This window comes from Oreochromis aureus, linkage group 7 (genome assembly GCF_013358895.1).
Source record: "Oreochromis aureus strain Israel breed Guangdong linkage group 7, ZZ_aureus, whole genome shotgun sequence".
Classification (NCBI taxonomy): Eukaryota; Metazoa; Chordata; class Actinopteri; order Cichliformes; family Cichlidae; genus Oreochromis; species Oreochromis aureus.
In genome coordinates, this window is record NC_052948.1 from 4,881,821 (window position 1) to 4,896,909 (window position 15,089).

The following is a 15,089-nucleotide window of genomic DNA, read 5'->3' on the forward strand; positions in this document are numbered from 1 at the left end:
CTCAGGGAGTGTGTATATTGCCTGAAGGTGTGCTTCAGGTCGCCATGTGGGGTAAAAATCTCTGATGGAGGCACCTAAAAGTCACCTTTGTGTAATTTCATCTGTTGGTGAGAAAAACTAAAAAGATTATATTTATGCATTTAAAATATGTATATCTGTTATTTTTTTTGTACTTCAGTGTAAAATGTTTTACATTCATGTCTACTTTCTTACTTGGACAACAAGACTGGCACTGCTCTCATGTCTTTATAAACCCATAGCTAGCAACAAGCACCTTAGGAACTGGAAACAAAGAAACAGCGAGCTCTGTCCAGCTCTAATAAAAATCCCTGCTTTTCTTTTATATATGTATTACTCCATTTTCTTCAAATGAAACCATGGAATATGCTTAGCTGTGATTTTTATAAGTGCTGAGGGTGGTTGAGGGTGTTGCCAGGCTATTTGGTTCCCTCTGTTTCCTGTCTTTAAGCGAAACTAAGCTAGCTGGATGTCCTTACAACCGATGACACTCAGCACACGTCCTCTCTTCTTGGCCAGAACAAAGCTTGTTGCTGGGCTGTGAGGGTGCATAAAGTATACTGTACAACCAGTGGTTAACAAATTTATTAGACCACCACCCAATGTAAGGTTTATGCTGCAGCTGCCCTAAATTAACAGTATTGGTAATTAACAAATTCATTTTTTAAATGTTTCTGTAACTAATAATCCACCCATATGTGGATGCTCTTTAATCCAAGTGATATTCAAATTTCTAAAATATAATTACTGTTTAATAGTTACAATAATAATAGCCTTTAAAAAAAAAAAAAATAAAAGCATATTTTTATTCTTAATTTACTTGGAAAATTACAGATATTTACTTTCAATCTAGAACGTGATTTTTTTTAATGACAAGTGATATAAAAAATTTGCGAAGAACTGTAAATATGACTGTAAAAAAATCATGCATGAAAAATGTAAGCGAACACGATAACAAATTTTGGTTATTTTACATAAATGGAAATTTGCCTTTATTAAAAATCCAAAGTTATTTGGATTTGTCAACTTTTGTTTTACCTGTGACTGCATTGATGTTTTGGTTGTTGTTTTGGATTGTTGTCCTACGTTTGAGCTTTACTATCTGTAAATCCATTACCCTTAGTTGGACTCATTAAAAGAAGGTGTTTTGTATATGACAAGCTGTAAATAAAATAATCCGTCCCCTCCGTACTAAACTGCGATTAGTACAAGCTGCTAAATCTGCTGTCAGAGATCGGACATCCAAATACTTTAGGGACTTCAGACATCCTTCCTTCTAAGTTATCTTGAGCTACATTGTGAGAGTGAACATTTATATAGCAACAGTACCACATATTTACTCTAAAAAAGTTGAAAGACCTAGCTCAAATAGTTTTCTAGATAATAAAAAAACAATGCCAGAAAGCCATCTAATGACACCCCTACTTTCATTCACTGTAATATACTCGTCTTCTTTTTTGAAAATAGGGACCTGAAATGTTGCTTAATTCTTATTAAGACATGTATCTTCTCTCTTGTTCTCTTCAAATTAGTCTTTGCATTTAACAATTCACAACCCTACCAGCACATGCAACCATGTGCCACTGACACTGCCGGAGAGCAAGAGGAAGAAAAAAAAAAATCAATGAAGCCCTGTTGTGTGGTCAGAGACGAGTTTGTTAAACAGAAAATCAATACTGAGCCTCTGCATCTCTGGATGTCGTAATGTGTTGTTAATCTGTTGGCGGAATTCCCTCCCCAGCCCTGATCGCACCCAATGTAAACACACAAAGAAGAAGAAGAAGCAGAGAGGAGTTTGTATTTTGTCATTTCTGTATTTTTGTCTCATTTTCACAAAAACATGAACAGGGGAAGGAAAAGCCTTTCAGTAGAACCTGAGGTATTTTTGCATCAAGCAGCCTAAGGTATCAGGATTTTCTTTTAAAAACTCATCGAAATTCATCAGTGTTCTTAGATGCGTTGCTATTTACACAACAACATAGTAATAATAATAATAATAATAATAATAATAATAATAATAACAATAATAATAATTTTAGCAAATGGGACAGCCTGCATCATCCTTGTTACATGTCATAAATAATTCTAACAACAGTTTTTTAAAAATATAAGGAGGGAGGTGAGGAAAAGAAAGGTTGCTTGAGCCCCGGGGGAAACATAGGAATCTATCTGAACTTACTGTAGTTGCAGCAGCATAAGGTCAAAAGTCAGAGATCGCCAAAGAGTAAAGCTAATCAAGGGTCAAAGGAAAAATAAACACATTTACATCATAAATAAATAACCATCTCGCACCAGGAGAGCATTCATGTCTTTCACCTCAGGATACGAAGATCCTCACTTCTTTTTTCTTTCCATTTTGTTACTGGTGTTTTTATTCAAAGCTTTGGAAAATAAGAAATAAGAAAATGAAAAACAGACAGAAAGAAAAGCTAAGGAGCTTTACGGACATGCATTGTGCTGATGTACCAGCAGCTGTGTACCCTGTGTCGGGCTTGGCTCACTGAAAGATCCCCTGAGAATGAAAAAAAGTGTGTGTGTGTGTGTGTGTGTGTAGAAGGGAGGGGAGCTAGGCTTTACATGTGTGAGTATAAGGGCATACAGTATGAGGTGTGTATGCGTGTGTGTGTGTGTTGGTTTCAGCTTTGGTGGATGCACTGTGATGATGACTGATAAACATGTGCTGGCTCAGGGAGGACGCTCAGCCTTTAAATCTCAAACTTGTGAAAGATGCGTCTGTTTGCATAAAGCTGTTGTTATGCAAGCCCTCATGAAACTGGCAGAGGATGTTTCACTGTGTGTGAGTGATCAGAGATTGCATGGCTACTCTGTCTCCCTCTTCACACAGGCAAACAAAACAGTCTTTTTAGGTAACGCTTAAGCCCTCAATTGAAATCAACGAGTTCACGCTGCAGATGAGCGAGAACAGCGGTGCTGTCCTTAAAAGATATTAGAGGGGAGTGTGTGTCATCTTCTAAGTACAAAAAAAGAGGCAAAACTTGGCTTTAGGAGTATCATGTTGCAAGGATGTGAAAGATAATTTGACTAATTGTTACCAGAAAAGCAGAAAAGTGCATCTCAGGATCATACATCACTCTCCCCAAAGAAGGAACATCACATATTGCTTTGCTTGAATTTGTTGAATGTGTGTATTCGTTTGAGTGTGTGTTCATAAATACCATACAGCAAATAATAATAATAATTATAATTCAACAAAAGAAAAAAGAAATAAATCCACAAAACATTATATTATTTCTCATTACCAGAATGAACCAATACAATAAATTAAAACTATAACTGAACAGAAGTCCATTAAAATTGCTATATATATTCATATTGTATATATAGTATTCGTCTGTCTGTAGTCAGCCTCTCAGGTGCATGCTCAGCGGCGACCATAGGTGGTGACTGAAAGGAGTGGGAGGAGGCTTGGAGGGGGTCTAATAGCGAGCTGAGGGGTTATTAACGCATACCCTCATCAGCATCCTGAAACCTCAGTCCCATCACGCTGTTAACACTGGAAACAAGGGAACAAAGTCAGGAAAGGCGCACTGTGCTTTAGGAGGGGGAAACACTGCCCATTCTTCAATTAGTCTTTTCATCAACAAAATGCAGAGGATCCTTCATTGTCAGGGTGCAGTACCGCCTTAATATTAAGTCCTTTGGATCTCTCTGCCTTGTGCTGTGGCGATGTGAGGATATGGTGCTGTTAAGGAGTCCTTTATTGTTTTCCCTGTAGTAGGCAGAGCCACTGGGAAGGGGGACAAACGTAGCCGTGCGAGCTTATGAGGCTTATCGAAACCGGGGTGAAGCGTCGGGAGAGAGAACATCGGGCTTGGTTCAAATCACAAGCTATACACCCACTGAAACACGCTACGTTTGACCACAGGCAAGCAGTTTGTGTCTCAACTCTGTCAAAATAAGGGAAGATTTCTATATATTAAGGATGCAACATTTGCCCTGGGTTGTTTCATTTTGTCTGGGACAGAGCTCATAAACATAAAGAGTTCAGTACCTAGATTTGTCCTCTTTACCTCCCTCCCCCCCAAGATTTTTCTTCATTTTTGTACAAGAGTTCAGGATGGTTATGGTCTGCTAAGCACCACATCTGAGGCTCTGTCTGTCCAGGTGCGAATGCTAACCTTTTCACATTAACGCTCAGCTTGCATTTGTCCTTCTCTCAACTAGAGTCTTTAACACTGTCTGTAAGGGGAGCTTAAAAAAAATCCAATAACAACTCCTCGGCTCCACCTTGAAGTCCTCTTCCTGCGCTCCCTCTAACTAGGTCCATTTTTGCCCCCACAGGGCAGCTCTGATGATGTTCATTATCTGTCAGGATACCTCTATGATCTCCATGCTCCCGGAGAAGCTTGACTGCTTCCCGATTTTCCCCAGTTCTTCCCTGGACCTTGTCTCAGAGATGCCCTCCTCAAACTCCATCTGACAGCTGCGCCGCTTGAACTGCTTTTCAGATGCAGCCCCACTGTTACTCGAGCTGGTGGACATTGTCACTGCTGAAGACGACGAAGAGTCTCGGAGGTCTCGCTGCGTCTGTGGTGCTGACGGCTTCTCCCTCTGGGATTTGTCTCGTAACCGCACACCTTCGCTACACCCAAATGCCACATACGCCGAGCTGCTACCGAACCTCACCGACGACTCCTGTCCCCCTACCTCTCCTGCTCCCAGCTCCATCTCTCCCTGACCACCTTCCTCTGCTCCAAAGTGCCAGGGAGCATCTGCAGTCGGGGTGACTGGAGTGACGGGGGTTGTGGCTTGGACAGTGTCTCTGTGTTTGGTCCACATAGCCCCAGAACCCACAGTGGGCAGGGAAGGTAATGAGAGGAGCAGGGAGCCCTTTATGTTTTCTTCCAGGCTAGGGCTCTTGTGGTCCAGCAGCAAGTTGAGAGACTGCGGAGGCTGGCGTGGTTGGGAGTGGATCGGCGAACTGCTGCAGTTTTGTTTGGTTTTTCTTCTGGGTCTGGATGAGGAAGAACCAGAACGATGGACTCCTTCACTTCCACTGAATCCCAAGCCTCCTATGCTGCCCCCACTGCCCGGTGAGGGGAATGGTGAATCAGAGGAGCTGGGGCTGTCAAGGACGGGAGACTGAGAACAGACACCATTGGAGATCCCTCTTCCTGGGCTGTCAAGCTTGCACAGCTTGGGGACGTCTTCAGAGTGTGTGGGTGCCAGGTTGGGGCAGTGGGGACTGTTAGGGGAATAGACAGACTTAATGTCTAGGGAGAAGGAGCGTTTGAGTCGATTAGTGTCCATGATCCTCTCTGCAGAGAGGTGCAGGCCATTGAAGCCTTGCTGGAGAGAGGAGGGTGACGGCAGCTTGGGTTCTGGTGGGATGTGTGGCTCTGTGGCGGATGAGTCACAGTTGCTGTGATGACCATTCATCTCGAAACCTGTGATGACTCCATTAACCTCTGAATTCTGCTTAGTGTTGTTTTCAGATTTCTTGTCATCGGAGGTTAAAGCTTGGAGTAATCGCAGGCCCTTCTCAAACTCCAGCAACTGACCCAGGAAGTTAAAGTTGGGGGATATGGACGGTCTTCTGTCCTTTACGAATCTGTCAGCAGAAAAAAATAGGTCACAACTAAGCAATTGTGTTCTGAAGTGTGGTAATGGTTTTATAAGAAATCCCATCTGAATTCCTAAGATTAAATAAAGGGCCTATATAAAGGGTGTGAGCCCTTTTACTGATTCACAATACATAATAGTGTGCCAGACTTGTCCTGACAGGGCAAAGCTAAGCCTTTTGTATAAACTATGCTTGCTGGCAGGGATCTAAGAATTAGATTCCACCTGACAACAGTGAGATGTCTTTCTACTGGTATTGACACCTTAGCTCAGCTCTTAATGGATGGGAAGCGCAGGTGTACCTGTAGGCATCATCTGACGATAGGCCCATTGTCTTCATGATGTATGCTATGGCGATGGTTGCTGAACGTGAGATTCCAGCCAGGCAGTGCACAATGACTCTGCAGTTTGATACCTTAGCTTTGTCTGTTGAGAGTTGGAAACAAATAAGTATGAATATATAGAACTATATGAAAATACATGCAACACTGCATATCACTGACAGGTCTCCTTTTTAGTGGGACGTCTCGGGAGACAATCAGTGTCTACTGAATAAAAACTGAGACATCCTGAAAGAGTACAAGAGTTCATCTAAGCAGACAATTTATCTATAGTACATGTGCATGGTTAATAACAGAATATCACTGCATCCTTTGATGCATAATTTGAGATTAATTCACTTCCTCATCTCCACATGTCCTTCAGGCCAAACACAAAACACAGAACACGGCCTTACCTATGAATTCGTTCGTTTTGTCCAGCCATGGAAGTAATTTCTCACAGTAGTTGTCATTTACTGGGATGCGCATGAAATGGCTTTCGCTGATAAAGTCTGGCTTGGGGCAGGTGTTGCTGGCATTCAGCACATAGGTGATACCATTCTGAGCCATCAGATCCTGCAGAGAGGGACATGTATGTGGTTTAGCATCATGCTTTATTGCGCGTAAGAGCAAGTCAGACATTCTTTACTGGCAAAATATCCAAAATAAATGATACCTTATTGAGGACGTCTTTTTGTGATCCCAAATAGAGGTGAGGCAGGATGCGAGTAGGCCCTACGTTAGCTACAGGCAAGCAGGGCTGGGACAAGCTCATAGGTAGAGCAGTGGCAGGCTTCCCTTCACACAGGCCGGGGAAACAGGAGGAAAAAGCTGCAAAGCCTCCTGCAGGGAAAGAAGAGATGGAGAGAAGCGGTTAGGCATATGAATGGTTTTCCATTTAGACACACACAAACATAGACACACTGGGAACTCTGCAAAGACTTCCATCAGGAACACCGCACCATCATTAGCAGATGCTCAGTAGTCTTTAAAAGCTGAATCTGGGCTACAATGTCTGGGTCCCTCTAGAGCAGCAGGAGCTGGAAAAAAAGGGGCTCTCTGTGCTTCTGTGAGTGAGCTAGGTTAACTGCTGGGCGGCCAGGAATGCGCGTCTGGCCCTTTAAGAGGCAGGCGGCTCCACTTTTGGCATATGTGTATGCGTGCGTGTGTGTGGCTCCGTTTCCTGCATGAGCTCATGTCCTGTAGCAGAGGATTGCGTCAGGCTGAGGGAATGAGAGAGGCCACAGGTGCAGGGCCAGGACAGAGGCCCAGTAACATCTCCACTGACAGCTGAAAAGCACACACACACGCATGCATGGTCAAACACACACCCACACACGCACGACAGAAGACGAAGAAGATATGATCTGAAGAAATGATCTCATCTGAAGAATATGATCTATTCACTCTCACTGTTGCACACTCAAATTTACACACACACACAGCCCATACAGGGATAGTCTGCACACTGCAGGAAAAGAGGCAAGGGAGGCTTCTTTGGGTGCTGACCTCGCTGAGGAGAGTGGAGAAGAGAGGGAGTGCTTCAAGGAAACCTTGAGTCCCAGAAAGACGATTAGAGCCTAATCTAGGTTCAGCCTTCCCTGACCCAATCCTGGATGCAGTGCATGCACACACCTAAAGACACACACACACATACATACACATTCACTTAGTGAGAGTGAGTGAGACATGACATCACTATCCCAAAGTAGCACACACAGCACAGTGCAAGCAGGACGCTGCTTTCCCCTGTAACACACACCCAGCTGCCCTACTCGAGTAACAACAACTGGCAAACAAACAGACGCACACATGTGGAGCACACAGTTTCATGTGCATGTACCCAACAAACAGGAGAGCTGCATAAAAAGGTTGTGTAAATCCACAGAAGATAGCAGCTTTTGGTATGTGGTGCTATTTCACAACAGCACAGCTTCTGAGCAGTGAGTAGGCTGGGTGCATCCCGATGACCTAGTGCTATTCTGGGTGCAATGTTCCTTTAAGAGCAAAGTGAAGAAGGCCTGTCTGTTTCCAGCTATTAATGGCAACCAGCGGAGCGATGACATCAACAGTCCACATGGGTGGTGGAGTGTAGAGAGGCATTTGATGCAGAAGGAGCAATCGCACAACTTTCAAGAGGAGGCTGAGGAATTGCTGCCATTACGGCAACAACTCTATGATCAAACCTTTTCTTGGCCTATACAATGTAGACTAAACAGACAGAGTGTGGCGTTCACACTAGACTGTTTCTCCATAGCTTCTCTCTCTGCAGCGAGCCTACGGGCAGTGCTACAGCACTGATAATTGATAAAACAGAGGGAGGAAGGGATCTCTGAAGAGTTTCTTTCCTGGTTTCCTAGTTCCCAGGCTGCTGGTGTGGAAAAAAAAAATTGCACTACATATAGCATATACTGCATCTGCGTGAGGGAGTGGTATGTTCCTGGAGACAGTCGGATCAACAGGAATAGCTACATCACACAGCAAGCATTTCCTTTTGTATGTGCTTACATTGTTGAAGAGTTGTTAGAAGGACTGAAGACAGGACATTCCACAGAGGAGACCGCGTGTTTATGTGTGTGTGTGGGTGTGCAGGGAAATGAACACACGAACAGAAATATTCTGAATTGATTGAACTGATAATTCTAGTCCCGACTAATGTAGCACGCCTAATCTCGTGTTAAATAAACACAAAAAAAGCACAAAGTTGGGCCAACTACAGTTTGCCTGTGAGTGAGTAAGGGGTTACTGGCATGAAGGGTGACTGAAGTCAGAGATAAGAAAGCAGGACTGAGTGTGCCTTCTGGCTTTCCGAGTGCTATTACAGCGACATTACGTCAACACAATTACAAACACCTTCCTTGTAGTCAAAGCTTTACACGGTTGGTGCTAATGGACATTAGTCACACAGGAGATAGCGTGTTACTGTCACCTCGTCACCTGACCTTGCTCTACTTAGGGTTGCCAAGACAACAAGGAAAAGCAGTGCTGTTGATGACAATTTGCTTCCCCTCACCGACACCACCCTGCTCCAAATACTGTTAAGAAACAAGGGCATATGAGCACACTGATTTATGCACACATACACCAAAAAACCTAAAAGATGTGGCCTCACATTCTCCATTAGAAAAGGATGACACATCCGTTCATTCCTATCTAAGCACACATATAAACATACTGTACACTCACACTGAGGTCACTGAAAATACCCTGTGACACACACCAGCCCAGCTGTCTGTGAAGATGACATCAGAAAGTCAAATGGGAGAGATGAGTTCACCTTCATGATAAACAGCAGAAACTGACACCCTACATTAAACTCACGAGTTTAATTTCCCACAGACATACCAACCTAAACCTACTGTTTTGTTTTTGTGGAATAAAGACCAGAGCTTCTCACATTATTGTTCAAACACTGAAATCATGAAAACATACTCTGGCAGGATGTGACTAAATTCTGAACATACTCTTTAAAAGAAGAAAAGAAAAGAAAAAAGAAAAAAAAGCAGTTTGGGGAGTAGGAAAACCCACAACCGGGAAAGAGGGCACTGTGTCGCCATCGGCAGCTCTCAGCAGTGGTGACTTCCTTTTTCCGTTTTTCTCTGCCCACTTCATCATTTAAGCAACTGCTTATTTTCCTCTCTCTTGCTCCGTCAGAGGCGAGCACTCAGGCCTTTCTTTGTTTGCCGGCAGCGAGCAGCAGTCCCTCTCCTCATCAGTCATTTCCCACATCTAAATTAATACCCAGCTTTCAGTATGAAGGCACGGGTTACTGTTTCGCTAACGTGAAAAGTGTGTATGTTAAGCAGATCAAATTCAGACTCTCCAGAGCTGTGCTGCTGCAGAAAACTAAAAGATGAATGGAGGGTGGAATCAGCGGCGATGCTGGCCGAATGAACAGAGGCACACAAAACACCTGCCTAGAAGTTATGGTTTAATGGGATCTCTGCTATTACATCACTGCTGTTGGTACAATTGACTTCCTTGCCAACACAAGCTCACCCCCTTTCTGTGTGTGTGTGTGTGTGCTTCAGTCTCCGTTTTACTCTTTTACTTGTCTGTTAATGGAGAGGGGGGGCAATACACAAAGCAGACGTGTTCATGCACACAGACAAGCTTTCAGGCCCAGGGGGTGGGGGGGCATTGAACGACTACCCCACTCCCCCTTCATCATTTTTCTCTTTGGCTGATATCAGGGGAGACATGACGCCATCCTCTGTGCCCCTCCAGCTGTCCCCTCCACTATGAGGGGACATTAGCATCTCAATGTACCCGTTCCCCTCCCCGCCTCGCCCTCCTAACATGACATCATTGCACACATGTCCCACTTCAGCTCCACAAAGGCTGTGCTGGGGCCTGACGATGCAATGAAAGTGTGTGCGCTTGTGGGTTTTTGTGACAGAAATGTGTAGACTGACAGAACATGGATGAGATAGTAAGATGAGGTCATCGCTTTCATGCACAGCATCAGCTTTATGATGGCTGGGAATGAGTGCATGATATTTACGTCACATTAGCTGACGGTTAAACTTCATTGCTCTTTATCTTACTGGACAGATAGCAGGAATATTCCACTTTGATCAACTGCCGTTTCAGCAGCACTGTGTTAGTGCAATAAAAGACCATAAACCACCATATAATTTAGCCTGCATTGACAAATCTATTTCCACAGAGATGTGTTAAAGTGCTCAGTACCTGTGACACATATAATTCTATTTTCATCTGCTGATGGCAAATGTGTGATCCCCCACCCATCCCAGCTTTCTCCGAGTACATGAATTTGACACTTACAGCAGCAGAATCTGGTTGTGTAGAGATAAGCTGTACATGCACATGTGCACATGTGAAGAGTGACAGGTGCAGATAACTGCTTTGAGCCAGTGCTCTAAAATGCCCTGCGTGTACCGTCTAAATAGACGTACATCTGTTATCCAAAACCAGCAAAATTATTTTAGCAAATGACGAGCTTAAGACATATTTTGTGTAACGTGCACGATGCCGTGTTGTCATATAAAAAGGATTTTTCCATTGCTCTGCATTGCCTCATTGCTCTGTGTGAGAAGGTGTTATGTTAAACACCTGCAGTGCACACTGCACACATATTGATAACATAATCTCCACAAGACACCATTCTGCAGAGAGAGCGAGTGAGCAGGAGCGAGAAAGAAAAGCCAAGAGCAGAGGAAAAGAAAGAGAGAAAGAAAGCGCCTTTGTGATAATTTTACATCTCAATGACCACAGGCTGAGAGAGCATGAGCACTATGTCATACCATGGGTCACAGCTCTCATCTGCCCCCCCACGAGCTCTTTTTCTCTCCTCTTTTTCCTCTTCATTGCTTCTCATCTTCATGATGTCATCTTCTTAATCCCCTTTCTTTCTATTCTATACCTCTAAACAAATTAAGTCCAAAAACAAAAGATGGGACAGCAACTCTCAGGTCTGGCTTGCTACGCCTAATAAATTCTTTTTTAGCCTGATGTAGAATCCCATCTCTCTAATAACTCTTAAAAATTCACTTCACAGCTGTGTTTCGTTCGGGTAAAGCCTGAACTGGTAAATACCTGACAGTCCACTGTGTCTTTGTACTGCAGCGCACAAACTATTATCAGTGGCTTTCCACCTTGTTTGCACCTTTTCTGCATGTATTCAGCAATCGTGCATTTCATAGCCATGCAACTCAATGCATATCATAAATCACATTCCATCTTCTGCATGTATGCCAAACGCACAGGCCTTCAATCCAAACATGTTGCATCTTATCACTTTGCACCCACACAGACACACGTATCCCTTCTCCTCCAGGTGAATACACACCTCGAAGCTCTCTCCCCTCCTTCATCCGGCGGACCCTGATCTTCAGCCTCATGTCTGTGTCCTGCAGGTCTGGCCAAAAACAGTCCTCTGCTGGGGCAATCACCACATCCAGAGGCATCCCCCAGAACGCACTCTGTTCTCCTTAGAAGAGTGACAAAGGTGAGCCCACTGAAAACCCCAAGTCCACAAAACTCCACTCAAGTCAAGTTAGCTGTTCCAGCTGGTCCAGGCGGTGACCCTCAGCAAATGGACCCAGCAGAACAAAAACTAGTCCAAAATATCTGTGGACACGCTCCTCAAGTCAACAAATGGCCAAAATCCCATGCAATGACCACAAAAATTCCTAAAATTCTCCTGCGTCAATATTTGGTAATTCTGTGGTTTTCTGAAGAATGGTGGCCACAGAGTGCCAGAGAAAAAACAAAAGTGAGTAGCCAGTAACGCCTGTATGTAAACGCCAGTTGTAATCTGCCTGCAGCTGGTTTACAGAGCGTCTGTGTGTTCCTCTGAGCGCTCTCTCTGTCTCTGTGAGTCCACAGCCAGAAGAGCAGCCCACTATTGTTGTGCCGCTCCACTCTCCTTTCCTCTCATTCGCTCAGTCACTGGCTTACACTCCTCCCTCTCCCTCCCTCCCTCCTCTTTCTCTCTCTGTCTCTGCAAAGAGGATGACGGAGCTGCACTCTCTCCTCGAGCTCTGGGGGTGAATGAGCTCACTTGCCGTGAGCTCAGACTCTACCCAACCTCCCCTCCCTCCTTCTCCTCTGCTACCTCCCTCTCTTGTGGAGCCAGAGCTCCGTCATAGCTAATGTCTAAGGCATGTAACCACATTCCTTACTCACCCAGCAAATATGCGGCCACCTCAGGGGCCTAGCTACAAAACAGGCCTCTATCAGGGTAGGATGGAGGCTAAAACACAGCTAACAAACTGTTAACAAACAGCTACGTTATAGATTTAACTGTCTTTGTTCTCAATGAAAGAGAGGAGAGAGATAATGCTTGGCTTTTGGGAGCCTTTCACTGACTGGCATTACTTCTCTTTGTAAATGCTGTCATACATAACAAACAGAATTTTTTTTTTTTTTTACATGAACCGTTTTCCTGTTTTCTCATTTAATTCATTTGAGACATCAGGGATGATTACCTGATGATAATTATATCATTTCTACAATAATTACAGACTCCTACAGCTATGCAGCACTATCTATTACTGAGTAGAAACTAAATACCTACATTAGGTTGATTGCCTTAAATGTACTGCATCCTCTTAGCACATTACGCTTACTGCAGGAGAGGGAATTAAGGCTGTGCCGGTGCACTGACAGCTGATTTGTCTCCCAAGGTGAGGGAATGTATGTGACTTCACCACTTTTCCTGCACTGGTTCATGTCTAACATGTTTGCGTTTGGACACTGCAATTTTGTCTGGAGGATGTAAAGGTAGCGAGAAGAAAGAAAGCAAAAGCAGAGCAGAAGTATGGAAAAAAGAAAGAAATGAAAGCAGACAAAAGAGGAAGGGAATACTAGAGGTGATGAAAAGACCAAACAAGCTCGTGGTCAGCCAGCCACCATCCATTTGACAGGCCACAGACTCCTGGTACTTTACTATGGAATGACAAACACGTGGGCCACAAGTCCAGTTATGGAAACGAGGCAGTAAAAAACTTCACAAAACTACTGGAAGAGACTCAGTGTTAGCAAATTGCGATGTAGGTACAGCTGTTTATCGAGTTATTAATATGAGGCTATTGTGTTTGTGCGTTTCTGCAATAAATCAGAGCATATTCAGACTTGCTTTCTCTTCTTTTTAGCACACGTTTATGCCAATCAACCTTTGGCTGGAAATAATAGATGTATGGAAACAACTATGTTTAGGCCAGTTGACCGTCCTTTCTATCTCTTCTGTCCCATGCTGAGACTTCACGGTGCACTGATTACATTCAAACTAGGTCAGATGGACTTCAATGACATAAAGTCACTGCACTGCTCCAAAAAAACAGAGAGAGAAAAAAGGCAAATAAGCTTATACAAGATGTCCAGTTAGGGGGCCAGCTGCATGCTGACTGACCTCATCTCATCACTGCAGACCCCTGAATGATCACACATGGGTGAGAACAGCTTTACGTCATCCTCTGTTCAACTGCAAGAGAGGGCGCGAGAGGAAATGGGCCTAATGATGAGCTTTGTGAAAAATGCAGACACTGGTTTTGGGAGAGTGTCAAACTATGAATAAACACACGTCACCCCACAATCACCATTTTAACACACACTCATGCACTGTTCTCCGATTTGCATCTGAACAGGTGTGGCATGCCATGGTGGTCAGCTGGGGTCGCTACGCTTTAAACCCACAGATCGTCACCTCAGTTTGAATCCACGCCTCGGCTTAGTTGTTCTGGCTGTGTGGCTCGAAGCCATAAAGTAGCTTTGAAACACACGAGGCTCTAACACCTGCAAACTCTGAGCAGTGGAAACCGACAGCAACAAAACAAAGTAGCTGCTGGCTGATGTTTTAATGGCCGCAGAGTTCCTAAAGCAAATACCATGCTGTCCTCTCCTCCTCCTCTGGTCCTCAGCAGGGTAACAAGGCTGAGAATAGTAGATGTGTTAATTAGAGGATTACAGCCAAGATGCTATAAATGACAGCCGAGCCTTCTTTATTGACTGCACATGTGTGCCCCGCAGCTACAGAAATAGGTGGGATGGTCACTTTGCTCGCCCCCTCCGCTGAGATTCTCTCTTAGATTTAGAGCATACTTTTATGGTGCCGAGCTTGTTACTAGGGCGACGCATGTTTACACACACATACATACACAGAGCCCAGCCAAAACTGATAATGAGCAGTCGGTATGGGAAGGAAACGGAGAAGGTGGGTAAAGGACGAGGAGCCCTGGGATGTCCGAACTGACTGGGAATGCCTCAACGAGAGATGGTGGTGTTGGGTTGATTGAAAGGAGAAACACGACCTTTGCACCTGACCACTGTAGAGAGTTGTGAGGATTATAGAGCTTGTAGTTCTGTGCTTATATGTTGTAAATGTATCATAAATACAAACATACTGCATAGTGCAGGGCTCAGTCTGAACTCTAAACCCCTTTAAATGTTGCATAAAAGTCTACGTTTATTCCCCTTAAGTTAAAAAAAAAATTACTAACTTAACTTTTGCTGTGAAATTGGTCGGTTTTGCATAATAAACCAAATCTTTATTACTGAACAAAAGGTAATTACTGCTAGTACACAGTTTTTCTTTTCACCACATAGATAACAAAGACTAGATGGCCTATGTGGCTATAATAGGAACATAAAGATAAATTAGTTAATATTCTGAATCTTTCTTTACAATTATTTAATAAACTCTTT

At 43.8% G+C, this 15,089-nt stretch overlaps 1 protein-coding gene across 5 annotated transcripts in view; it reads right to left on the reverse strand.

The window, feature by feature from the left end:
• Positions 1 to 1,816: 1,816 nt before the first annotated feature.
• dusp8a (dual specificity phosphatase 8a) overlaps positions 1,817 to 15,089 on the reverse strand; it is a 41,863-nt gene continuing 28,590 nt past the window's right edge. For 4 of the 5 annotated variants that reach the window (XM_031749224.2, XM_039615477.1, XM_039615478.1 and 1 more), the window contains exons 4-7: positions 6,598 to 6,764; positions 6,338 to 6,497; positions 5,904 to 6,027; positions 1,817 to 5,590 (exon numbers count right to left, since the gene is read on the reverse strand). In XM_031749224.2, coding sequence (XP_031605084.2) covers positions 4,348 to 5,590; positions 5,904 to 6,027; positions 6,338 to 6,497; positions 6,598 to 6,764 — 1,694 coding nt within the window. In that variant the 3' untranslated portion in view covers positions 1,817 to 4,347. Of the gene's footprint in view, positions 5,591 to 5,903; positions 6,028 to 6,337; positions 6,498 to 6,597; positions 6,765 to 11,733; positions 12,400 to 15,089 lie in introns of those variants that run through there. The other variant, XM_031749225.2, reaches the window with a different exon arrangement.